Consider the following 26,776-nt stretch of genomic DNA (forward strand, 5'->3'; position numbering starts at 1 on the left):
TTTTGGAATCCTGCTCTGCCGTTTATATCTATGACATGTCTTCTTATGTGTCAAATAAGGATAATAATAATTACTATTGTTGTAATTAATAATATATAATTCTTAGTGATGTAATGAGAATGACATGTGTTAATAGTAGAAAAGTGCCTAGAATGGAGTAAGCACTGTGTGAGTGTTAACTGTTAACAGCGTTATCAAAACCACGGTCCAGCCTACGCTCAACCAGAGAGAAGAGAGACTTAGGAGCTCTCGGGTATCCCATCTACCACAGCCAGGTACTTGTGCAATAAGTGAGGTGTTCCTATGAATCTAGGTCATTTGTCAACCTAAGGGTCCACAGGAGGGCCTGACCGACAGCTCCCAGGGAGGTCTGTGTGGAGGGCTCAGCTGCTGGGTTCTTGGGACAAAGAGCACCAGCGGAGCCAGGAACACCCTTGAGACCCTCAGGCCTCCAGAGATGACCACTCAGCGCCCCCTGCTGGGCCCAGGCTTCAGGTCCGTTCTGCTGCTCTTCAGAACGAACCCCCGAGCTGGATTAAATGAGCAATGGGGTTGCCTTTTTACCAGTTGGTCGAACCGCTCAGATCCAACCTTAGCCCTGACCGCTATAACTGGGGGCTGTGTGGAGAACAGACCGTAGGGCAGCAGGGTGGAGGCCAGGGGGTAGATGGGGCTTGGATCAGTGTGGTGGCAGCCGAGGCAGGGACGATTGATGGGGACTCAAATACATTTTGAAGACAGTGATACATAATGAATGAGAGAGGAATCCAGAATGCCTTCAAAGCTCTGGGTTTGAGCAATCAGGAGGATGAAGTTGGAGATGGAGAGTCCGCCAAGGAGTGAGTGAGTTGGTTTGAAATCAGACGTTCTATTTTGAAAGTGAAATCTCACTGTGACTCTTATTTTTTGGTATTGCCCAACTTTAGTTTGACCATAGAACTTTTCTTTTTCCAGAGTATTTATCAGGGCTAGTATTCCAATAAAGGCAAGTTGGGAAGAGTGTCTACAGGGCTCAAAGAAAATGTGTGTACGCTTGTAAAAGATATTAAAATATGGTCATAAAAAGTATTTAAAACTTCTATATCCCTAATGCTTTATCACAAAAAAAAAATACTTTTATTTTTCCAATTCATCTTACCGATATAATTTACACAGTTCATTCATTCGTTCCACAAATGTTCGTAGCATTGAAAGAAGCCTGCTATACACACATCTGTAGTTTTAATTACTTTAGTGATTAACAACATATATATTTTCATGCTTATCATCCAGTTTGTTTCATAATCATTATGAAGATCATTGTCAATATTGCCTCCCCCGCGGGCAGAATGGGGACGACCTGCAGATTGCCCCTTGCAAAGCGACTCGGGGCTGCGCTGCCGGAACGTGCAAGCCACGGAACCCGTGGAGGGAGGCGTGCGGGTGCCGGAGAGCAGGCAGTCGCAGGGACGCCAGCGGCTGCTGGACCCGGAAGTCGGGGTTGCCCGTGGCCGCTCTGGGAGCCGGAGCCGTAACCGGAACCGCGGCGGAGCTGCGGGTGAGAGGCAGGCGGTGGGTGCCGCGCGCAGGGCTCAGGGATGTGGGAAGGGAGCCCTTTTCTCGGGCATGTGTCCCGAATGCTGGCCGGGCACCGAGGGTCCCGGGACTGGCTCTTTGCGTTCTTGCTACCTCTTCCCTCCTCGTGGTGGTTCAGGCAGGTGGTGATAGGCCAGCGCGTAGCCAGTTGTCTGGAAAGAGCAGATGCTGTAGCTAATACCCTTCTTCATCGAACCCTCTCGCAGTTCTTCGAGATGGGGTCTGTTGTCCGAATCTGTTGTCACAGGTAGGGAAACTGAGGCTCAAGGAGGCCGTGCCGCGGTCGGGCCAGGATTGGGCTCAGGTCGGCGAGGCTCCAGCTCAGGGAGTCTTGAGGGTGTCCGGGCGTTTCTCTGCCTTGTTGATGTAGATGAGGGAGAGTGCTTTTGTGAACAAAATAACTAGAATCCAGGAGCGGTAATTTCTCAGAGATGCAAAAAAAAAAAACAAAAAACGTGGCTTTGTCTTGCCTCCTTATCGCTCAACCTTTGGGAACCAGCAGTCAGGCCAACGTGGACTTGATAGACATTGAGCCCTGGGGTTCCTAGAGCCTTTGCAAAGGTCCTCTGATACTAGTCTGAACTCCAATTTACTCATAATTTAAAAAATTACGACGCAGGCCTTGTAGGGTTGATGGTGAGATTAAACAGTGTTTATAGCTGTAGCATTCCTCGTACAGAGGAGGAGCTTAAGAAATGGTTGTTTCTTTCCCTCTTTTCCTGACTCCTGGGTATGTGATGAAGTTACTAAGGTGGGAAATCCTAGGGCTCTAAACGCTGTTCAGACTGCTAGGCCTCCACTCCCGAGCTAAATCCACTCGTTCATAAGACACTGACATGAAAAGACTTTATCTACAGTGTGTCCCAGAGGACACATACCATTGTGGTATGGCTGGTGAGAGTTGACAAGGTAATAACAGCCTAATCTGCTGCTCCTTTTCACTTTCAGCCCTCCTAATTACAGACCCCCATTTGGAGTGTTTGCTATCAACACCCCCGGAGCACTTGCTAATCTCCCTTTCTGAAATAAGAGGACAAACTTCAGTCTCAGAGCTTTGGCAGGCAACAAGATCAAACTTGGTAAACCACATAGGTTACCGGAAAGAACCTTGTTCTTGCCATTGATTACAGGCTTTCAGTGCCTATGAGGCTGTAAAATTTCCCCTTTTTGTATATATTTAAACTTTTTAAAAAAGCAAATCTTAGGTGAATAATAATGTTGGTAAGACACAAGCATTAAGATGGTATATAAATAAGGTTTGCAAACCGTTGCCTTCAGCTTTTCTCATTGGCTTCCATTTGAAATTGGAGATGTGCCTTAATGGAAAAAAATAGGGACACCCTAAGATTAATCAGAAGATTCAAACAAAACAACAAAAAGATGTACCCAGCTGGAAGAAGGAAACATGAGTTTCCCCTTCAATTCAACCAATTCCCTGGGTTACCTTTGTAAAATGCTTTCTTTGAGTCTTAAATTTGTTTTTCCTCCTTGAGATAGTGGTATCGTCAACCAAGGCTCTTTCCCCAGGATTTCATGATTCCATGTCCTTAAATGAAGTGATATTTTTTCCCTAATAAAACAGTGACACGAAGAACATTACAAAGTCCTCATGCAGTACGGAGGCATAAACTGTTGAATTAGAACCTGTGAGTCTTGGGAGCCAGACTGCTGAAGAGAGGCACATATCGAAGGTGAGTTAGCGTCTGCGCAGCCGGACAGGTGGACAGGTGATCTGAAATTGGGACTCATGCTGATGGGCCTTTGCGTGACTGTCCAGTCGTATCCCTAGTCCTGGATCAGTGAGGCCATCCCTTTGAAATTGCTAGGACAAATTGCTTCTCTCTAAAGGGATCTTTAGAGAAGAACCTTAATGATTTACTGACAAGGTGCTTAGGATCCATAGATGTGAAGGGAAATAGTGGAGATGTAAGATTTCTAGAAACTTTGACACCATGGGAAAAAAACATCGAGAAGGAGAAGTGTTTACAACACTCTTACAGATTTAAAGTCAGTTTTTAAATGTTAGGCATCTAAAAGTATTTTTATTCACTTTGCAGGTTGAATTTTCAGTCATTCATTCAATCACTATTTGCTCATGGTCTACTACTGACCATTAGAGTAAATAAAACCCCTATTCTCCTGGAGCTTACTTAAATTCTAAGAAGTGTAAGACAAAACAAACAAGTAAGTAGATGGAGACTATCAGGTATAGTGGTAAGTGCTCCAGGGATGTAAAGCAGGGCCGCTGCTCCATGCGGGGTGCTCACAGAGGCAGTACAGGATGAAGGCTTAGTGCATGGGTTGTAGAACAAACAGGCCCGGGTTTGTATTCAAGTCCTGCCACTTGAGCTCGCGTCTCCCGGATCCCACAGTTCCAAACGTGGGGCAGCACAGTTGTAGCACCCCCAAATGAGGAGACTGGCAGGACTGCCAGTGCCTGGCATGTTGTCACTACACTGTAATTGCTGGCTACTCTTGTGACACAGAAGTGAGAAAACCTGAGGAAGTGTTGTAGGATAGAACCTTTTAACAGATCTGGAAGGGATGGGAAAGTCAGAAGCCCTCTCAGAGCAATCTCTCTTTGCTGCCAGTTTCCCCCTCTGACCTCTGGCCTCTCTGGGTGGGGAATGGGAGCCTCTGGGTTGCCTTGAAGCCTCTCTTTTGGGTCTCTGACTTTGGTAGAACTGAAACTTCCCCAGGATGGAGAGCAGAGGCCACATAAGGACAGTCTTAGTTGTTCATTCATTCATTCAGCAAGCATTCAGTGCTGCTGGGTGTCACATATACAACAAAACTAGATGCCATCCATCGGGCGGGGCGACGAGAGGGGAGACACAGCAGTGATACCAGGCATGGTTTTCAGGGAGAGGGGTGGGGGAGTCAGAGCCAGTAGAATCTGAGGGAAAGTGACTTAGGTGGAGGCCTGGGGACAGGAACAACCATGGACACACAGGAAGGGAGGAGGTGCTGTTTGGGAGGATGGGTGTGGGGGCGCACAGCAGGGCAGTGGGCGGTGCAGCCTGGGTGATCGTGGAGACAGTGAGCTCCTCTGCAGACCGTCCGGGCTGTCATTCCAGGAGTTCTCAGCTCTCTGTTTCTGAGGTGGTGGTTTATTTAGGAGGAGCATCCAAGAACTTATTTTGAGGGAAAAAGCAAACTAATGTTATACTCAGGGCAGCGCTCTCATAAAAAAGACAGATTTCACTGAGGTCGTCTAGTATCTTGTAGCAAGGGACAGGGTTGGCAGCCCAAGGCAGACCTTGGGCCACTTCCCCTGGACAGTGTGAAGAGTGACAGAAGCCCCTGCAGAGATGATTTCCTTGGCATCCTTTCTGAAGGCTGCCCTTTCCAGCCCTGCTTTATTTTTCTGGTTTTATTTTATTTTGTCTTCGGTTTTGAATCCGTAGTCAGTTCTTTTGACCAATCACGCTTGTCCACAGCACGAAATGTAAAAGGTGCAGGAGGCAATGTGGGGAGCAGGAAGACCTCCCAGCCCCACCCTTCAGGCCCTGACCCCGCCCTGTCCCCAAGCGAATGCTTTGACCGTCTGTTTTCTGAAATGTGTGTGTCCGCACAGTTGGCACCACTCTGTCTCCACCATAACGTGCCCAACTTGCTTCCTGTCGTTTCTCGCGGTGACCTGGTCTGTATTATTCGCTCGGCAGATGCATCCTTTCCCGCCACCTGGTGCTCCATGGTAGAGATATAATATGCTTTTAGTTAGCAATTCCCTGCGGACCTACACTAGAGTGTTTCTAATTTTCTATTCTGAATAATAATGCGGCAGAGCACTCCCCAGCAGTGTGTTTCATCACAAGTGTCTCCGCGTCCTGCCTCTTGGGGGATTGGTGTCCACATGACAATCTTGCCAGTGCCTGATCTTGCTTCCTGGCCTCCTCTCCCACTGTGACCTTGCCCAGCCCCATCAGGCCCCATCAAGCTCCTTGCCTTCCGACCTTGCTCCCAGTGCCGCCCAGTTGCAGGACCCTCGAGAGCACACTCTGTGTGGACCCTCCCCATGTCCCCTCTCCCTCATACTCGCCTGACAGATCCATCCCTGCTAAATCCAACTCTCCCCTGCTGTCAGCCTGTCCCAGCGCCACGTCCTCTCCTCTCCATGCTCACATCCGAGAGCAGCCCTTGCTCACCTGCGCCTTCTCTTTTCACTCTACTGGACCAGTCTCATCTACGTACAAACATGCTGGCTTATCTTCCATCTCAAACGAAATGAAACAGTGCACTGTTCCCCTCGCCTTCTCCCAGACTTTCTTGAGTTCACTCCACTCAGGCTTCGCCTTTGTCACTGTATCAAACAACACCCATCACGGTCACCAGGGACCTTCAAATTGCCAGACCTGTGGTCAGGTCTCAGCTGTCCCCTTGCCAGGCCTGCCGGTAGCCTTTGACAGCAATGGCTCCCCCTGCAGTGCCTTTTCCCTTGGCTTTCAGGACCCCACCTCTCCTGACTCACCACATCCGCTTACCCCTGTCTTGGCTCCTTTCCCACTGTACTCGCTGCACATGCCACCGCCACCTCTGCCATCTAACGGGCAGCTCACACTCACCACGCCTGAAACATGGCTCCTGTCTCCCCAGCCGGAACCGCTCCTTCCTCAATAATTGCTATCTCAGCAAATGGGAATCCCATCCTTTAGTTGCCTAAGCCAAAGCCTTGACATTCTTGACTTGCCTCACTTTCCCCCTTCTCAGTCCCGTTGGCTCTGCCTTCAGAATCTGCCCAAACTCCGAATTCCCCTCACTACCTCCGCTGCTGCCCCTGAGACCCCAGTCACTCCCGTCTACCGGGCAGCCTGAGGGGTCCCTTTAACACTTGAAGTCATCTCATCCTGCTCCCGCACTGCCTCCCAGCGCCCTCAGAGCAAACCCACTGCCCAAGCCGGAGGCCTGCATTCTTCACACCTGCCTCGTCTCAGCACCCTAGGCCCCTGGCTGGCCCTCGACCCTGCCCTGGTCCCTCTGCTGGACTCTTCCCCCAGACACAGCGTGTGTCACGCCCGCCTGGTACCTCCCTGCCCTGCACTGGTTTGCCTCAGGTGGCACGTCAGGCGTGCACCCCAGAGGACAGACCGAGCACGTTGCAGGTGCTCAGTAAATACCTGTCGGATAATTGGCTTCATTCCTGGAAGTGCAGTTGCTAGGGACGCGTACTTATAGTTTGAGAGAGCTCGTCAAACCACTCCACGTAGAGGTTGCTCTGGCTGAACTTCCGTCACCTGCATTTGTTTACCTGTCCCCACACTCTCACCCACGCGTGTGCTCACACCTGCCATCCTTGCTGGTGAGGTAAGCACGAGCTCATTCTAGCTCTGATTGGCTTTCATGGGTCTTGTTGGACATCGTATCACAAAGGGCTCATTTCCTCATACACACAACTCCTACAAATAAGAAAACAGCAACCCAGTTGACAAAAATGGGTAAAAAGTATGAATTGACCGTTCACAGAAAAGGAAACCACATGCTTTTAAACGTGAAGAGGTGTGCTTCTGAGTTTCAAAATACTTAGTTTTTCTTTTTTTCATACCGAAGTTCATGTTTTTTAGTTTCTTTCTTTCTTTCTTTTTTTTTTTACTTAAATCTTAGCTAGATCTGGGATCTGTTTTGGTGGAAATTGTAAAATAAGCCTACCTTTATTTTTCTTCCCAGAAGATTGCCCAGTTATCTCAATACCAGTCTTTTTTTATATACAGTGTTATATTTATCAATGTCATTGTGATATATATAATGATTAAAAACACAGAAAGGATTCGTATGTCTTTTACTTGGCCAGCAGGTATTAAATGTCCTGTGTCAAGACAGAACTAGCTATTGCAATTGCCAACAGTGACTCAGACAGCAAGGCCGTCGTGTGCGCGGGGAAAGGAGACGGTAACTAACTGGCATGACGCGCAGCGGGTGTAAGGTACCCGGACAGGAGGAAATGATTCATCCTGCCAATGGGTGTTGGGAGAGCTCCTTAAGGAAAAGTCAGCACTTGCACTGGGCCTTCGGACAGTTGAGCACCATGCTCCGGGCTTGGAGGAATATTTCAAGCAAAAAGAACAGAACCAGGAAAATATGGTTTTTTTCTTTAGATAATGGTGTCCAATTTAATTGGCCCGAGCACAGCCTGGAAAACAAAAGGTGGGGGAGAGCAAGTGGCAAGGTAGATTGGAACCTGTTGTGAAGGGCCGCAGGGGCTCTGCTGGGGGCTGGAGCCTCTGACCAGTTGGTCTCAGGTCCGGTTGTGGGTCATCAGGACTGGGGGAGCCTGGCCTGGGCACCTACATTTTGAAAGCATCCTAGGGCTCAACCCAGGTAGAGGTGTCACCCGCGGAGTACACAGAATTGCAGCATGGGCCGGAGGCCAGGCATCCGCCTTGCCCTGGCCCATCAGCCTACGTCCAAAGGCCCCAACGTATATCCTAACATGGATTTGGGGACAAAACTGAACTGAGGTCACGGGGTCACCTCAGCTTCTCCCAAGTGATGCCAAATTCCCAATGTCATCTCTGAGCCAGATCAGTTTCCTGGGCAGTTGTTTGTCAGATGTCTTCAAGTTTCTCTAATTTTTCTTTTACTTGCCTAGGGTTTTTTATTTGTTTTGTTTGTTTGTTTTTTATTGGGGAATATTGGGGAACAGTGTGTTTCTCCAGGGCCCATCAGCTCCAAGTCGTTGTCCTTCAATCTAGTTGTGGAGGGTGCAGCTCAGCTCCAAGTCCAGTCGCTGTTTTCAATCTTTAGTTGCAGGGGGCGCAGCCCACCATCCCATGCGGGAATTGAACCAGCAACCTTGTTGTTGAGAGCTGGCACTCTAACCAACTGAGTCATCCGGCCGCCCCTGTTTTGTTTTGTTTTTTTAAGTGAGTTTCCTTGTTAACACGTGACACAGGTTCCACTGAAGCATTGCTATTTCCTGCGTGTCCTTCCTTCTCTTTAGGAGTCAGCATTGACAGTGGTGTTGAGCTGCAGAAGAGCCACTCCTAAACTTCATTGCTCTTTCCTGAAACTGAAGCCCGAAGGGCCAAGGGCCCTTCCAGCTTTAAGACAAGATGAAGACTGTGCTCATGGTTGCAGAAAAGCCATCTTTGGCCCAGTCCATTGCCAAAATCCTTTCTCGAGGTAGGGAAACACCAACTTGGCGTATCTCTGGCTTTGACCGTAAGCATGGTCGTTCCGATGTTACACATTATTTCTTTCTTATTCCGAAGCCCGCTGGAGTAGACTTGGTTCAGGACAACAGGTGTTCATGAAACACCTCAGTATTGGTCACTGCAGGACGCATTCACTGCCACAGCCAGCGTGAGCCAGGGCTGTGGCTCCCAAAAGACATAAGCATAGTGGCAGATGCGGACAGGCCAATGTGAGAGAGCCATGTTGGTCGGCCATGGTAACTTACACGGAAAGGGAACCCCCTGGAAGGAGGAAGACACAGCCAGGACCCCACTCCAGTCTCAGTCTGACAAGGCCGTGCCACGGGACCCTCGCCACTGCCCTGAACCTGCCGCAGCTCCCATGGCTGTGTTACGCCAGAGCAGCCACTACGCTGAGCCTTGGCTATGGCCCTCCTGGGACACCAGGTGCTAGGAAAGGGAACATCTGCCCCCACCCCCCCAGTACTGGGGTGGTCGGTGGGGTGCTGCTTCCCTTCCTGCCTCTGAATTCCTTCCAAATAGGAAGGGTGTTTGAGTGCTGGGGACCCAGAAATGGCAGACGTCCACCTTGCCCCCCCCCCCTTGGTCTCGTGGCTAAGGGAGAAGGAGACCCTGAGACAGTGGGATGAGAAGTCGTGGCCCAAAGGGGAGGGGAGACCCCAGAATGCCCCATACCCAGAGGTCAAGAAAGTTTGGCTGAGGGGGTGTTAGTGGGGAGCATGAGAAGACACCATGGAATTCAATAATTGAGAAGTCCCTGGGGACATCTGAGTAAAGTTTGAGAGAAGCAAAGCAGAAATTGAAAGTGTGGACACAGAAATGCAGAGAACGAGCCCCAGAGTGTCTTCCCTTGCGAGTTCAGAGGAGGGCGCTCCTGGCGCCCAGCCAAGCCGAGGCTACGTGGCAAGCACTTGTGCTTATTGGTTACTGATGGTGTTTTCTCTGAGAATCGTGAGACCTCTCAGCACCTAGTAGATCGCTGCAGTGGCCTGAGGAACGTTATCGCTGACTGCTCTGAGGTAGGGGGCTCCGGCCCTCCGAGAGGCAGCGCTGGGGCCCCGGGCCTCTGCGGCGGCGGCAGCTCGCTGACGCAGGCATCCCTGTGTTTCTCCGCAGGGAGCATGTCCTCACACAAAGGGCTGAATGGAACCTGCTCAGTGCACGAGTACACCGGAACCTTCGCGGGCCAGCCAGTCCGCTTCAAGATGACCTCCGTCTGTGGTCATGTGATGACCCTGGACTTCCTGGGTGAGCCCCCCCCTCCGCCCACCCTCTATCCCGCTGAGGGACCCTGGTGAGGGAACCCTGCACTGAGCTGCCCAGGGTCCAGTTGGAGCCAGGAGAAGGCTCTGGGCAGAGAAGTCCAGAACCCATGAGTCCTGAGGCCAGCAGATTGTGGAAAGATGACCTAAGGTCTCTGGGTGAGGCACCCAGCACGCAGGCTTTAGAGCTCAGCACCTATGGGTCCCCATTCCAGTGGCACCCTTAGTCACTGCATGCCCTATGCACCTTTGCAGACTGGAAATGGTGGTGTTCACTTCAGGGGGGCCTCGCCTGAGCAGGCGTTTGGGAGAAGGCTCCTGCTCCTTCTGTGTCACTGCTGTCCAGTGGTCACTCAGTGGCTGCCATTGTCATCCTTGTGTTATTGTTATTCATCCCCTCAGGAAGGCCAGCATTGGTGATGCCTGGGGGCGAGGTGCAGGGCCGTGTGGTTGTCAGGAATCCAGCCCTGGCTCTGACCCACACTCCACCGCTCACAGGCTGGGCCTGTGACAGTCACTGAACCTCCATGAATTTCTGCTCCTCATGTGTGAAACGGGTCTTATGACAGTGCCCTCTACTTCCCAGGACTGTCTGTGGACACAGTGTGACTGTGATTGTGAGTGCTTAGCACAGGACCGGGCACACGGCAAAGCCTCAGTACTTCTTGCTACCCAGTGACAGCAGTGACACCAAGTCAGTTGTGTGGCTGAGCATTCAGACCCTCAGCTTTACCACCAGCTGGCAGGTGGGGAGCCAGGATTTGAAGCTGGCTCTATCTGACGCATTCTCCCAGGCTGCAAGAAATGGGGCCTAAAAGAAAGCCAGAGCACTGGACATACGGGCACTGAGCCCCGAGTGGAAAAGTAGGTAGATGTACCTGGCAGGAGGCCCAAAGAGATTGATTCTCCAGGGACGTCAGCTGAACACCTGTCATGTGCCCGGTCAAGTGCCGGGTGGGGGCAGAGGGTTACAGAATCCAGGCTAGAAGAGAAGATGAAGGCATCAGTGACGTGGTTCAGTGCTTTGACAAAGAGAGCTGGCCCAGGAGTGGTGCTTCCAGCTGCACGGACCATCCTGGAAGTGAGGCGGGAGCGGCCGCCCTGCCCATGGTAGCTCCCATGGGTGGCTGAGGTGTGATGTCAGCTCAGCAGCCAGGACGGGAAAACTGCTGAAGGCAGGCTCTGCCTCCACTGTCAGGGTAACCCTGGGCCAATCGTTCTCCCCATTTGTGAGACCACTGTCTTCCTGGGGTTACGATGATCTTGGAGGCCAGGCTCTGAAGTGTGATTCAGATGTCACTGTGCCTGTGGTTTCTAGGAAAGTACAACAAATGGGACAAGGTGGACCCTGCAGAGCTGTTCAGCCAAGCGCCAACAGAGAAGAAGGAAGCTAACCCCAAGTTGAACATGGTGAAGTTCCTGCAGGTGTGTGGCGCGCAGGCACGCAGGGAGGCCTTTCCCCACTCCCTGCCCCGCCCCTGCGCAAGGAGGTATTTGCCCCCAGCCCTAAGCTGGCCTCACAGTCCTTTCTGTGAGTGGTCCCTGTGGTCCCGTGAGGCACCTTTTAGGCTTGCCCCTCCCCTCACTACACAGTGGGCCACCCCAGTTCTGCTTTTAAAATTGTTTGGTGGGATGGGTGGTTTTTCTCATTTTTAAACAAATATATACACATTATGGAAAATTGGAATATATGCATAAGTAGAAAGAAGAAAAAAATTATGATTACGTGAAAACCACTATTAACGGTTAGGGTTATTTCATTTCAGTCCTTTTTCTGTGCCGTTTTAGGGGTTAAGATCTTACTGCATTTTTAACATTTTTTGCTCCACAAAACAACAGTCCTGAACTAAATTCCTTTCTGAGTGGCTAAGCCAGTCTAACTAGCTAGCTCTTCTGCCCGCCTGTGCCCCCACCACCAGTTTCCTAAACAGCTGGGGGAGGGGCGGGTCTGCTTGGGAGCCGGGTGGGAGGCCATGGGTGGGTACTTGGGAGGTGCTGTGACAGGTGCGAGTCCCTGTGTGTGGTGTGGCAGGTGGAAGGCAGAGGCTGTGACTATCTCGTGCTGTGGCTGGACTGTGACAAGGAAGGGGAGAACATCTGCTTCGAGGTGAGGCTGGGCCCCACGTGGCCCCCACTTCCGGCCTTCCCACCACCTGCCCCACCATTCCTGGGGCCAAAGGCCCCAGCTACACCGGCTCCAAATGCCTTTTGTTCTCCTTTGTTTTGGAAATTCTCTAGACACTGTACTATGCTCTACTAAAGGTGATGGAGTGTTGTTTCATCTGCTGGGGGCACACTGTGTGAGCAAAGGTAAAGAGGGCAGAATTTGCTAGATGGACTCAGGTTTCAGAATGGGGCTATCTCGAGGAGAGTGTTGCTGTTCAGCCCACTCAGCACCTTTCAGGGACCTTAGATTGATGCCATTGACACCTGGCACTCTTCCTCACTCCTTCCGCATGCCTCATTCTTCTCACCTCCCGCCTTCACACGCCCTCTCCCCACCCAGGATACCCTCCCACGACTGCCTCAGCCATGGTGCACTAGCACGGATTGTGACCACAGGTTTCACTTGGTGCCCCTCAGGCTGTGACTCTGTACAGGTCACCCTCCTGCCTCTGCACCCCTAGCTCTCACCAGTGCCTGGCATACCTCAGGGCTCAGGAAATGCTTCCAGCGCAGGAGGAAACACGGGGTACCCCACTCTAGTATACCACCCTCAGCAAACTTAATCACACCGTCTCTTCCTAGACAACCCTCTCCTGTTCCCTCCCCTGCAGGGCTGTTCCTCCCTAGGGGGCCTTTGCAGCTGGGGGTGAAGAACAGTGGCAGCTCACAGGGCTTTCTCCCTTCAGAAACGAAGCCACTTCTTCTCTGTGAAGAAGCTGCATGGCCAGGCTCCAGCGTGACTCCCCTCCCACTGCACGGCCTTCTTAGTGAGTCTGGCTCCAGGACGCCCGTTGTGTTTTAGCCCTGAGCTGCCCAAGCCCCCCAGAGTGGGAGTCACCCGTGATCTTCTCACTGCTGCCCTTTGCCTTTTCCTCTTCATTCTTTTCCCCTGTCTTTTTTTCCAGTCTCTTACAAGTTCTACCCCTCCCGCTTCTCTTGAAGAAGGGGAAATGGGTCCAGTCGGGGGGATGTGGGGACTCAGTGCCTTGTGTCCGTGGCAGTGTCATTTCCTGGTTTGGTGGGGATGGGAGCAGAAGGTAAAAGAGAAGGTAGCTACCTGCAGGATGGTAGTGAGAAGGGGGTATTTGAAGCCATGTGGCAAAAGTATGTGGAAAGACTGAGGCTTCTGGAAGGGGAAGGAGACAGGAGGGTCTTGCAAGAGTGAAGAGAGTCGCACACACCGCCGGGAAGGGTCAGCCCTGGAGAGGAGTCAGGCCCCTGGGTGGGGTGTAGAGCAGAGGCAGAGACCTAGCGGTGGGTCACAGCCGGCCGCCTCCCCCAGGTCCTAGACACTGTGCTGCCCGTCATGACGCCTGCACATGGTGGCGAGAAGACAGTGTTCCGGGCTAAGTTCAGCTCCATCACAGACACAGATATCTGCAACGCCATGGCCCGCCTCGGCGAGCCTGACCAGGACGAGGCGCTCTCGGTGGACGCCCGACAGGAGCTGGACCTGCGTATCGGCTGCGCCTTCACCAGGTGCTGGCCGCCCTCCCTTTGGCCAGAGCCCTTGCCCTTGCTGGCCCCCATCCATGGCCCCTGGGTCTGATCAGCACCCTGCAATTGTCAGTATTTTGAAAACCGTCTATTCGCCTAGAATAGACCAGACAAGCCACCAGTTGAAAAACTGTCTTTGTCCACATTGTGGGTCTCAAGGAGAGGGCGGAGGGGATGGAATACAATGGAAGTGCTTCCTGGCCCAGGATGGATGGAACCTTTGCTCTCAGAAGGCTTTCTCTGTCACAGGCACACACACCCTCCCTGACCTCCGTGCTGAGCGCGTCCACCTTGGCACCTCTCTACACCCACCAGCTGGCCTGTGCTGGGCTCCCAGGGGCAGTTAATGATGTGTCTTGAGCAAATGCATGACCGAAATATCCTTCTCTCCTCCTACCCCCACCCCACCCCTCCTTGTAGGTTTCAGACTAAGTACTTCCAGGGGAAATATGGCAATTTAGACAGCTCCCTCATCTCCTTTGGGCCGTGTCAAACCCCCACCCTGGGATTCTGCGTGGAGAGACATGACAAAATCCAGTCCTTCAAACCAGAGACCTACTGGGTGCTTCAGGCCAAGGTTCATTTTTCCTCCTCTGTTCCCTCTGGGTCTTCCCAGGGTTGGTTGTGGATTCTGAGAGTTTCTCATCAGCATAGTCCTGCAGGCCCTTTAGGCCGAGGGCATAAGTGTGGACAGCAGTACAGGTGAGGGAGGCCAGAGAGGGGTGTGTGCAGGGTGTCCAGGGAAGGAACCCCAGCCTTCATGGAGAGGCAGGATAATGCTCGATCAACCTGGATGCATTGAATTTGCATAAACGGGAAGGAACTCAGCTTTCGTAGTGTGGGGTGAGGTTACCCCTCAGGGCTGTCAGCTGCCATGGTCACATCCAAGGGCTGACTTTCAAGCTTTGTAAGGTCTTGTAATACCTTCTCCAAATAAGTCTCCATGGAAGCTTCTCGTAAGATTTAGAACATAATGCAGAGCTGTTGCGTTTGACATGGAGCGTGGGGCCTCTGGATGGAGCCATATCCAGTGCTGGCCATGGGTTAGGTAGTGGGCAGGGAGGGCATGAGAGGTGGAAGTTCTGATGCTCCTTACAGACACATCAACCTCGGCTTTGGCCTCCCCTTGTGAGACCATCTCCCTCGTCTCGGGGAGGCTGCTGTCAGAGCAGTCTTCCCTTGGAGAGGGGCTGCATATCTGTGCCTCTGCTATCTGCACACACGTGCACACGTACAGCTGTAAGATTTTAGAGCTCCCAGACAAGGACCAGCTTCATCCGCCCCAATTCTCATCCTTATCAATGGGCTTACCTGGGTACTTTTTCTCCCATGTTCTCCTTTTGTCCTTCTTCCCACAGGTTAATGTCGATAATGACAGATCTCTCCTTTTGGACTGGGACCGAGTGCGAGTGTTCGACCGGGAGATTGCACAGATGTTTTTAAACATGACCAAGCTAGAGAAGGAAGCCCAGGTGAGCCTGCTGCACCCATGATCTGTCACTTTTGCATCAGTGGGAGTAGGTTTGGGAAGCCTCTTGTTAGAGGAATAGCTTTTGACTTAGGGTCACATCTTTCTCCCCCTTTCTGAAACACAGATATGTTTTGAAAAGAAGAATAGCTACTCACGCAGATACTACTGAGATAGTTCTGCCTACCACCACACTGCTGTGTGCTGCATACCTGCTCTGTCGCCGGCACTGTCCCACTCCTGTGACCTGCGAAGCCCCTTCCATGCTCCCCTTTCCACAGGAACCCATGCATGAACCTGCCCAGTCACCCAGCTAGCACAGATGGGTCTGGGATCCAAACTTCAGTCAACTTTCATGGCCTTTGTGGTGCCGTATTTCTTACTTAGGGTTTTATGACTTGGAAAGACTTGCTGCTCGGCCATTAGGAAGAAAGTGATACCGCCTGGCAAGGAGCTGGATACCCCAGGTTGGGGCAAGTCCCAGGCCATCGCAGCAAATGCCCTGCAGCTATGACAGCTACTAGAGCCACTGAGACACCTTCTCTTTTCCTTTTCAAGTCTTCCTTGGGTGCCCTCTTGCTCACCCATGCAGTTGACTCAGGTTTCCAGAATTTTTTCTAAAATCGCTTCATGCTTTTGTCTTTGATCTGTTCCTGCTGAGACACCATCACTGCTGTCTTCAGCTCTCACACTAGGGATCCCAGTTTCCATGGCTGCACATACACAATTTGGCCTCAGTGTTCACCCCACCTTTGTCTGTCTGGAATTCAGAAGGCCCTGCCATGGCCAGCTCTACATGGGATTGGCAGGGACAAGGCTTTGGAGTTGACTTGCTTAGGTTGCTTCTGCCACATGTAAAATGGAGCCATCTCTTCTGAAAACTGTTCAGTTTAGAGGTTGACAGGGGTAGTTCAGTAGTATTTTATTTAAACTATATGGTGTTTGCAAGTTTCAAAATAGTTACCAACATTTAAAAATTATGAGATTTCACATAAAAATCCTGATTTTCAGCTTCTCTTGACAAATCAGAAGATGTAATGATACTAGCAGACCCTGATGGCAGCACTCAGGTGCAGTGAGGGGCAAGCAGCTACTGCAGAGACAGCCTTCACTCCAGGGCCCACCTGACCCCACCTGCCATCCCTGGGACGCTGGCTCCTGTTGGATTTTGAATTTGTAACCCCTTCTCCTGACTCTTCCCCATTCCTCCAATTTTTCTCTTTCCCTAGACAATTATTTTCTTTCTTTTTCCCTTCCTGGGCCTCAATAAATATTCATTCAAGTCTTGAGACCATTGTAAAGAGTGATTTTGAGAAGCAGGGAGACCAAATGAATGAAAGTAGACCCTTTGCCCACACATCCTGATTTTCTCTATTATGGTGCCTTTCCCCACCCCTAACCCCATGTTCCACCCCCAAATCACTGATTCTGTTCTGTCTTCTAGGTGGAGGCCACCAGCAAGAAAGAGAAGGCCAAGCAGAGGCCCCTGGCCCTGAACACCGTGGAGATGCTGCGTGTGGCCAGCTCTTCTCTGGGTATGAGGGGCATTTCTCTATGGGGCAGGCATGCAGCAAACACGTTCAGTCCCAGCATAACATCTAGGGGTGCAGGGCAGTGCCAACATTCTTACCTCTTCCAGCACTCTCCCTCCATGCTCACCTGTGCTACACACCCCACTTCCATGCTCACCTCTTCCTGCACCACCCCCTTGCCTACCTATGCCATGCACCCCCCTTCCATGCTCCTCTTTCTCAGCACTTCATGCTCACTTGTGCCAACACTCTCTCTCTGTGCTCACCTGTGCTGGCACCCCCTTTCTGTGCCAGCACCCCCTCCCTGTGCCAGCACCCCCTCTCTGTGCCAGCACCCCCTCTCTGTTCCAGCACCCCGTCTCTGTGCAGTGTTGCCTGAGGCTTAGAGGGCATCTGAGCCTCATGCAGATGTTATTTCTCTTAAATTCCAGAGAGGAAACAAGTGAAAATGAACAGGAGAGAGGATTCCATCTCATAGGATTGTTGGTTAATGCTCAACAGCTTTGACTTTATGGGGAAAGTGCAGACCATGGCGTGTTACTAAAGGTCTGAGCAGCCCCTGCCAGGACTGAGCACGTGGAAGGCCATCGGCAGGGCCCACTTGCAAGGCAGGCCCCCTCATGTCCCTGGCTTAGTGGAGTCCCCTCAGAGGCATTAAACTATGGAGTTCAACTCCAGAACCAAACTCTGCTTCAGATCCCAACTCAGCCCCTTCCTTCCTTGTCTTGGAGCCTTGGTTTCCTCACGAGAAAAGAGGGGGATCGCAGTACCCATCTCTCTGGGTTGTTGTAAGGATTAAATGACTGAAACAGCGCATGCTAACAGTAGCAATGGAAATGCTTGCCCTGCCCAAGAGGGACATCGTGATGTTAGCATCCCGGAGCAGCTTCCCTGGTGCAGGGGAGAGCTCAAGGCCCATCTCTCCTGCCTGGGACAGGTGTGACGTAGCCTCTCCACGCCCGATTACACAGTAGCAAGAAGGGGGTTAGGCTGCAAAGTTGGCAGTCTCTGACAGCTGTTGGCCTCCAGGCGTTGGTGGCCACTTGGTGGCCTCAGAGAATCATAGGCAATGTTCTCTCGGAGCATCACCTCCAGGGATCTTTGGAGCATAACAGTGACATTGAGTGACCAGTAGCCAAGCGCCAGGCTCTGCTGATCAAGGAGAAGCAGGAGGACGAGTCCTCCCTCAGGGGCCCTAGAGTGCTGTGAGGACAGAAGCACCTAGGGGGCTCAGAGTAGAGGGCATGTGCTAACTCTGCTGTCACAGCGGGTTGTCAGCAGACTCTGAGGCATGGTTATGGCTTCATGCCAGAGGGGGAGAGGCAGGCGCTCTGAAGGCCATGTTTAGTCAATACAGCAACTAGTGTCGTGAGCTGACACTGTAGAGGGAGCATCCGTATCTTGGGCCCACCCTCATAGGTTGAGGACCTCAGCCTTGGATAAGTGTGTGTGGGCACAAGCACCTGGCCAGCAGCTCCTCTTCGGGCCGTGCCTGCTCGGAGTCTCCCGCCAGGAGGCCCCATCCACCTTTGGGTGAGCCTGAGCGACCACACTGTGGGCAGGCCCCTGGCCATCCCTGGCCTCTTGTCTCTTGCAGGCATGGGGCCACAGCACGCCATGCAGACCGCCGAGCGGCTCTACACACAGGGCTACATCAGCTACCCGCGGACCGAGACCACCCACTATCCCGAGAACTTTGACCTGAAGGGCCCTCTGCGGCAGCAGGCCAATCACCCCTACTGGGCTGACACAGTGAGCAGAGTGGGGCCCTAACTCCCCACCTCCCAACCTGTTGCCAAGGCCTTGGGACCCAGCTCAGACGCTGGCCAAATGCAGGGCCAGCAGCAGCTCCCTCTGCATGGGAACCAATCAAGCCCAGACTCCCACTCTGTTTTGTCTTCTCTTCCTCAGGTGAAGCAGTTGTTAGCGGAAGGTATCAACCGCCCTCGGAAAGGTCACGATGCTGGCGACCATCCCCCCATCACTCCCATGAGGTCGGCCACAGAGGCTGAATTAGGTATCGGGTGCTCCCCCTACCATTCTCACACTTACACACTCACATTCTCTCTCTCTCTCTCTCTCTCTCTCTCTCTCTCTCTCTCTCTCTCTCTCTCTCTCTCTCTCTCACACACACACACACACACTCTCTTGAAGCTTCCTGGGAGGGAAGGGCGAGAAGCTGCAGTGATATGGCACCTTTGCATGGTGTCAGGCCCTGTTGGCAATGTAGGGACTCCCTCCTGCCCAGAACTGCCACTGGCTGTGGCAAAGGAGGTTACCTGAAAGTTGTGCTCCCTTTCCACGGGGTGGCACAGGAGTGAAGTGGTGATGGCAGGTGTGTGATGATGTGCCTTAGGGCAGGGTGCAGGCAGCTGCTCGTGGGAGGCCCTGTACAAGAGAAAGCTAGGCAGGAGGGTGAGGAGAGTGGGCAGTTGGCCGTGGACAGAAAGAATGGGATGAACAGGATTAGAGAGTGACAGAGTCAATCATGGCACCCACCTCCTACTTCCCACGTAGTCAAGGTGAAGCTGGTGGCTGCGTGCTGGGAGGAGGCAGAGGAAGGGAGAGCCATGCAGGTGGAGACAGGAGTTGCTTGTGCACAGTCCCAGTTTGAAGTGATGGTGGCATGTCACTAGACAAGGACAGGCCAGACACCTAAAGTGGGGCAAGAGGTGGGAGCCCAGGCTGTGAAGGAACCACCAGGGTGCAAGAGACTTGCTTGCTGTGCGTTTCCTCCCCTCTCGGACTTCGGAGCACGCTGGCCGGGGCGTCCTGTGGCCCTGCTGCTTGAGCAGGAATGCCGGGGGTCCTTAGAGCCGAGTCCCCGGGGATCAGCATCTCTGCCTGCTGCAGGGAGCGAGGCGTGGCGACTCTACGAGTACATCACCAGGCATTTCATCGCCACCGTTAGCTACGACTGCAAGTACCTCCAGAGCACCATTTCCTTCAGGATCGGGCCCGAGCACTTCACCTGCACAGGGAAGACCGTCATCTCACCAGGTAAATGTGGTACCCAGCTTCGCTCCTCTCCTCACCTCCACAGACAGACGGAGCGTTCCCCGTCGGACCACGGTCTCAGGTCACACCCTGTCTCTCCAGGCTTCACAGAGATCATGCCTTGGCAGAGCGTGCCCCTCGAGGAGAGCCTGCCCACTTGCCAGAAGGGCGACGCCTTCCCTGTGAGCGAGGTGAAGTTGCTGGAGAAGCAGACAAGTCCGCCTGACTACCTGACGGAGGCTGAGCTCATCACGCTCATGGAGAAGCACGGCATCGGTAGGTGTGCCCGGCCGCCTGCCCGCCTGCCTGCCCAGGCCCCAGGCCCGAGGGTTCTCACCCCAAGACGGGCCAGGGGGCAGTGCATCCAGAGCTGACTGGTGACCCTTCCGTGCCCAGCACCTGATGACTGGGGCCCAGCGTGTGGCCAGCCGAGCTGGACAGGGTGGCAGTGGGCAGCGCCTTGCCAAGAAGTCCATGTCAGGACCTGGCCTTGCCTGTAAAAGCCGAGATGCCAAATGGTTCGTTTACAGGAAAAACACAAAAGTCAGATCAGAATCCTCCTGAGTCTACACACAGCCAACCTGGGATTGTCCTGGAATCAGACGACAGGGAAACCAAATTCACAGGCACCGCTCCCCTGAGGGGAGCAGAGAGCCCGACCAGGGCAAGGCTTCTGCACAATACCCAGAATCCTGCCGAGTGGGAATGGGCAGCCCAGGGCAGTTTGCGGGCAGAAGTGTAGTCACTGATACACAGCCTCACAGGCGAGCCGGTGTTGCCCAGTCCCGGGCCTAGGGGCCGTGAGCCGTGTGCCCACACACTTGGGCCAGCCTCCCTACTGGGGCCTTCTCCCCTGGCACTGCTCGCTCGGGTGGGCACTGCCGGGTCCCTGCTGTGCTGCCCTGGCTGAGCAGCCCCCTCCCAGTCGATAGGCTCTGGAGACTGTAGGGCAGTCTAGGCCACTGTACCTGGGCTTAGTTCCATTCCCTGACAGTCCTACAGGTGACTGCCAGACGGCAGCTCACCAGAGTCTGGGGTTCTGGTGACAGCAGTGGCCTCCACAGGAGAGCTGTGCCTGCTTCCAGGAGCCTGGAGGCCTGCGGTGGGTCCTGCACTGGCAGTCCTCAGCCTGCTGTGCAGTGCAGACACTGCTCCCCTGTCTCTTCTGCCCCTTCCTGTTGATGGGACAGCCGTGGCTTCTGACAACCATGCACTAGCTAGCAACCCAGACCCCAGGGCCAAACTGACTTGGCAGCAGTAAACAGGACTCTTGTAACCTAAATGAAACAGCATTTGGGGGCAGCAGCCCTGTCGACTGGGGCCTCCAGGACTATGTAAAAGGGCGTGGCAGGAGCCCCTCAGATTGGTGACAGTGCAATGGGGTGCGTGCCTGGAGCCCTCCCAAGCCCCACGGGGCCTGGCAGATATAAGCAGCAGCAGGCACAGCCCCACTCAGCCCAGCACAGGGTTCACATCCTGTCCCGGCCTCATCCTGTGAATGTGGGGCCTCACGGCTCCTTAGCACAGGGAAACAGTAATGGCAGCATCTGCCAATGCCAGGTGACCTTAAAGTACCTCAGGAAGGTGTGTCCTGGAACAGGGAACCTGCCCTGGGGACTGATCACCAGGAAATAATCAAAACAGGGCAGGGTTTAGAGAGGACAATTTGGCAGTGAGCTCCTCCATGTTCAGGGGGCTGGGGCGCTGGCTCCGGAATGGGGTGGGTGCCACAGGATGGAGACAGAAGAGGCCAAGGAGGTCACGCCGTGTGTGAGGGGCAGGTAGAATGAACTCTGTGACCTTGGCAGTTATTTAAACTCTGAGCCTCTGTTGAGTGGCAGTAAGTACCTGGCACTGGGAGCACTGTCCTCGCGTTTACCAGATGGTGCGTGACCAGCACGTGGTGCACCTGGCACAGTGCTGGCTGGGAGCAGCACGGGAGGGGCAGAGAACCAGGGGCCTGTGACAGGTGGGGGTAAAGGGGCGTCCATAGCCCGGTGGGGAGTGTCGGGCAGGCTGAGGGACCCCAGGGCCTTGCTGTGCATTGCAGGGACAGATGCCAGCATCCCCGTGCACATCAACAACATCTGCCAGCGCAACTACGTTGTCGTGGAGAGCGGGCGCCGGCTCAAGCCCACCAACCTGGGCATTGTCCTGGTACACGGCTACTACAAGATCGGTGAGTCTGGCGGTCGCCTCCCGCGGGCCATGCAGTGAGCACCAGCCCCCACTGTCTAGGTGCTGCACCGGCAACCCCAGGACCTGCCCCAGCAGAGGCGCGGCCTGGTGGGTCATGAACAGACAAGTGCAAAGGAGCGGAGAGGGGAGGCAAGGGCTCTTCCCCACAGACCAGCTCCCAGCCTGGGTCCTCCCTATTGGCTGTGCTGTTGGCTCTGTCCCCTCAAGGTCCCGAGGAGCATAGACATGGCGGGAGGACTGCCAGGAGCACATCTGTGACTCAGCCCTAGAGACAGATGTCCCTGGCGACTCCACAAGGATTTCCGGGTGGAAGGTCAGGAAAGGCTTAGGGGGTGGGAGCCAGCCTGGTGCCTTCCAATTCTGGCTGGGGCGGCCATGGCAACCATGGCCCCTCGGGTGTGAGTGCTCACAGCGGCATCCCCCAACCCGCAGACGCAGAGCTAGTGCTCCCCACCATCCGCAGCGCCGTGGAGAAGCAGTTGAACCTGATAGCCCAGGGCAAGGCCGACTACCGCCAGGTCCTGGGCCACACCCTGGACGTCTTCAAGAGGAAGTTCCACTACTTCGTTGACTCCATCGCTGGTAAAGTCTGCCTCTACCCTGCCCCTAGGTCAGGGCCACCACCACTCGGGGTGCCAAGGGCCCCCATGTGAGACCAGCCCCCAGACTTGGGCTCCATTGGGAGGATAGGCTGATGATGGGTCACCACTAGGCCAGTGTCAGGGTTAAAGAGCCAGTGTATTAACACCCCACTCTGCAGTTCTGCCCTTCCCGTAACTGACTTGGAAGCCCCACCACCCTCAGGGCGGGCAATGTGTTCACTCCCAGGTCCTCTACTCCTATGGTAGCCACCCCTCCAGCTCTGCCGGTTACACCATCCGCTTGTTAGGGAGGTGGGCTGCGCAGGCCAGGAGGATATGACTCTCCTGCACTCCTTGCTTTCAGGCATGGATGAGCTGATGGAGGTGTCCTTTTCACCCCTGGCAGCCACAGGCAAGCCCCTCTCCCGCTGCGGGAAATGCCACCGTTTCATGAAGTACATCCAGGTAGGTGAGGGGTGAAGGACTGTGACCTTCTGGTCTGCAGCGCCCTTGTGCACAGACTCAGGCCAGTCATGTCACCTCTCTGGGCTTCTGCCTTATCCTCAGTCACATTCTTTGTTCCAGCTGTCATAAGAATGACTGAGAAGCCTAAACAGCCTTGCCAACAAACACCTAGTGTCCCCATGACCCCGGGAACCCATGAGCTGTTAGGCCACTTACATACATGTTGTCCATTGTTTCCTAACAACATGTTCCTTGCTTTCATGGGTATTAACATACATGCCAGGATTTTATTTATTTATTTTTTTATTATTATTTTTTTTTAGTTTTATTTGATTTTATTTTATTTTTACACCCCTCACACCATGAACCCCCCGCCCCCCATCCACCACCACCCCGACCAACACCGAGCCATCACATTATACACATAAAATTATAGTTCATGCCAGGATTTTAGAACTGCCTTTCTTCAGACGTGGAGCAAGTGTCCTAAGACTCGTGGCCAGGATTTCTAACTGAGAGGTCCTTGCCTGGCAATGTGTTATATATTGTGTATTACACGTTACATATTCTATATGTGTATTAAGTATGATGTACTACATATCATACATTATGTAGTATGCTGTATCAACATACACATGTACACCCATGTATTAGTGTTATGCATGATGTGTTACATGTTACACGCATGTATTTCATAGGACTTGTATATTACATATTACATGTTATGTAGTACATGTTACTGTATTATGGGGAGAATGAGGTGGGCAGGAGAGTCCGGTGGCGCCAGCAACCCCGTGCCTCTCCCCTGGCATTGCTGCAGGCCAAACCAAGCCGCCTGCACTGCTCCCACTGCGATGAGACCTACACCCTCCCCCAGAATGGCACCATCAAGCTCTATAAGGAGCTCCGGTGCCCGCTGGACGACTTTGAGCTGGTCCTGTGGTCATCGGGCTCTCGGGGCAAGAGCTACCCGCTGTGCCCCTATTGCTACAACCACCCACCCTTCCGGGACATGAAGAAAGGTGAGCACCTCGTCCCTAGGCTTCAGCTGCTGCCTCCCAAGCTGGACTGCCCTCTTCCCCTTGAGTATCTGTGGTCTCTGTGCAACACTAGCCCCTGCCTGACACCACACTGGACTCTGAGGGGATCCCTCCCCGGGCCCTTCCTGTGCTACTAGTGCTAAGATAGACCCAAGGTATACGTGGGCACGTTCAGGTGTCAGCCGGCCTGTCTGCCGCTCTCTGTCCAGTCATTGGGCAGGTGACTAAGTCAGGTCACCAGGAATCTGGGCAGAAGGCGTGCTGTGCCCCCTCCTAGGCTGGGGCGAGTGAGAGGGTGCAGCAGGTGGCCTGAGCCCTCCATCAGCATCCACCACCGTTCTCCGGCCTTGTGCTTATTACTGGAGAAAGGAGAGTGTCCTGGTGGGGCTGAGAGACTGAGCCGAGAGTCTGAAGGGGGCCCAGGGCCCAGAGCGCGCACCCTCGGCTCTGCTATCTCCTTTACACCCCACACAGCCCCTGGGGGGTCATCAACCCGTACTACAAACAGAAATGAGATGCAGCAAGAGAGGCATTCACCCACGTTCTCAGGGGTCCTGGGGAGACCTCGAGGGTCTCTGACTCAAGCTTCTCCCCAAATGCAGGCATAGTCTGCATTTGGGCTCCAGGGGCACTGAAGCCCATCCCTGCCCTCCAGCAACTTCCATCGTGGCTCCATGTGGCCCACTGGAATGAGGGCCACTCAGAGCTGCCTGTAACAAGCTATGGAAGCGAAGCAAAGGGTAGATGGACTTGGCTGGAGGCCGCCAAGTAGGCCTTCTGGGAATGATGTGAGCCCGGGGAGGGGATGCCTCAAAGAGTGAGAGGTTTCAGATCAGCAGAGAATGGGGGGGCTCCGGAGCAAGGGCTGACGTGCACAGGGCCGAGAGGAGCACTTTCTGCTGGGACGAGGGAGCCTTGACTGAAGAACTGAGAGCGGCCCCGGGGGTGGCGTGGGGCTGCAGCACGGGGCAGGCGGGTCAGTGTGCCTCACGGGCTGCCCTCTCTCCACCAGGCATGGGCTGCAATGAGTGCACGCACCCCACCTGCCAGCACTCTCTGAGCATGCTCGGCATCGGCCAGTGTGTGGAGTGTGAGAGTGGGGTGCTGGTGCTGGACCCCACCTCAGGCCCCAAGTGGAAGATGTCCTGTAACAAGTGCAATGTGGTGGCGCACTGCTTTGAGAACGCCCACCGTGTGCGGGTGTCCCCTGAGACTTGCGGCTCCTGTGAGGCCGCCCTGCTCGATGTGGACTTCAATAAGGCCAAGTCCCCGCTCCCAGGTGACGAGACGCAGCACACGGGCTGCGTCTTCTGTGACCCCGTCTTCCAGGAGCTGGTGGAGCTGAAGCACGCGGCCTCCTGCCACCCCATGCACCGAGGTGGTCCAGGGAGGAGGCAGGGCCGGGGGCGGGCGCGGGGCCGGCGGCCTGCGGGAAAGCCCAGTGCCAGGCGGCCAAAGGACAAGATGTCAGCCCTGGCTGCCTACTTTGTATGACAGCCCCGCCATCCTCGCCCAGGCTCCAGGAGGTTGTCCTTTGGGCTATGGAATCATTAAAACACATTCTGTCTTCTCCAGAGCAAGTATCTGGGGACCTTTTGCTGGTGTCAGAGGTTACTGTGTCCTCCCGACCCATCTCCTGTGGCCCCTCCCGTCCCTGTCCCCTTGCCTCTTCCTTCATTCTGCCCACACCCCAGCAGTGCCTGCAGGGAGGCCACTAAGTATGGGAACAATAGCTGTGTGCACAGCAGGAAGTGTCTGTGATGCCCATCAGGAAGGAGACTGACAGCCAGGCGGGTGTTGTAGGAGCAGGTGGGGCTGGGAGAAGTGCTCTCTGGACCTGGCTTTCACTGCAGCCCACTCCAGGGGCCAGACCCCATGCTCCCTGCTTAGCAGCTCTGAGCAGATCTATGTGTGGTGCCTCGGGCAACCCTGACAGCCTCCCTGGGCCAGTTCGCCATTATTGTCTCAGACAGATGGAGCCAATAACTTACAGGGGGGAGGTAGGCAGGCGTGCAACGGTGAGCTGTTCACATGCCAGGTTTAGAAAATAGCCCATAAGTCACAGCACCCTGTGGTGGCTGAGTGCCAGCGGTGGGTTGCATGCCCACGTGCTGTCCTCCCCGAGTTCCCATCTCCAGCCCCAAGGAGGAGCATCTGCATTAGACAACCACAGGTTCTCTGAGCTTTGGAAACTCCACCCCCTGGCCATGTGGCAATAGAACTCGGTAAAACAGCTTTCCAGGTTGCTCAGTGGAACACTTGTGCGCGGAGCAGATCAGAAATGTTATGCTCTGAGACCCCCTATCTTGGCAATAGATTCACGATTCACACTAGAACATATAGGGCTCTGAGAAGAATCTCCATAAATAAACCCGTGGCTTCACCCAGCATTCCACACAGGCTCTACACCCACCATGCTCCGTCTTCCTGGAGGCCCCAATGAGCCAATCTGGTGTTCCCAGGAACACAGTTTGGGAAACTACTTTGGAAGCTTTTGAAAGGCTGCTGCTGAGGACAGGCTCCCTGGGAAGCTGTACTGCACCTGCTGGGAAGGTGTCTCAGAGGAGGGGACATTTTCACCAGGTTTATGCTCCTTTCCCCATCTCCGCCTGCTCTGGTCAGATTCTGGGGCACTGACAGTCACATCTGCTAGTAGGTACGGTCCTTGGCATAGCACCACCCACTATGGCCTCATCACACATTGAGCAGACACAGGGCCTATGTCTATGTTCTAGGAACCCTCCGGTGAGGCAGCTATGGTAGAGACTCGGTTTGGGCTTAGAGGGCAGAGACTACCTTCAGCCTCAAACACAGACCACCCATTCATGACCAAGATTCTGCAC

At 53.8% G+C, this 26,776-nt stretch overlaps 1 protein-coding gene across 7 annotated transcripts; it reads left to right on the top strand.

Annotated features, from left to right (window-relative positions):
• Positions 1–1,449: 1,449 nt before the first annotated feature.
• Positions 1,450–25,526, top strand: TOP3B (DNA topoisomerase III beta). Of its 7 annotated transcripts, none has more exons than XM_081037625.1 (19): positions 1,464–1,551; positions 3,158–3,266; positions 8,513–8,694; positions 9,843–9,974; positions 11,307–11,413; positions 12,021–12,095; positions 13,437–13,633; positions 14,072–14,228; positions 15,010–15,123; positions 16,564–16,654; positions 18,249–18,403; positions 18,563–18,668; positions 19,505–19,651; positions 19,751–19,924; positions 21,699–21,827; positions 22,280–22,429; positions 22,793–22,893; positions 23,714–23,915; positions 24,946–25,526. In XM_081037625.1, the coding sequence occupies exons 3-19, from the start codon at positions 8,625–8,627 to the stop codon at positions 25,425–25,427; spliced, it is 2,589 nt and encodes an 862-aa protein (XP_080893751.1). In that variant the 5' UTR covers positions 1,464–1,551; positions 3,158–3,266; positions 8,513–8,624; the 3' UTR covers positions 25,428–25,526. The 7 variants fall into 7 exon arrangements, with proteins under 7 accessions (XP_080893752.1, XP_080893751.1, XP_080893750.1 ...); XM_081037624.1 differs by having other exon boundaries at positions 1,464–1,537; XM_081037627.1 differs by having other exon boundaries at positions 1,536–2,484.
• Positions 25,527–26,776: the final 1,250 nt, after the last annotated feature.

This window comes from Rhinolophus hipposideros (genome assembly GCF_964194185.1).
Source record: "Rhinolophus hipposideros genome assembly, chromosome: 24".
Taxonomy (NCBI): Eukaryota; Metazoa; Chordata; class Mammalia; order Chiroptera; family Rhinolophidae; genus Rhinolophus; species Rhinolophus hipposideros.

Bases quoted from the DNA above. Each gene is read 5' to 3' on its own strand.
- TOP3B (XM_081037626.1), top strand. From the start codon at position 8,625: ATGAAGACTGTGCTCATGGTTGCAGAAAAGCCATCTTTGGCCCAGTCC. The intron at 15,124-16,563 runs GTGAGCCTGCTG...TCTGTCTTCTAG, and splicing joins AGCTAGAGAAGGAAGCCCAG to GTGGAGGCCACCAGCAAGAA. The intron at 22,430-22,792 runs GTAAAGTCTGCC...CCTTGCTTTCAG, and splicing joins CTTCGTTGACTCCATCGCTG to GCATGGATGAGCTGATGGAG.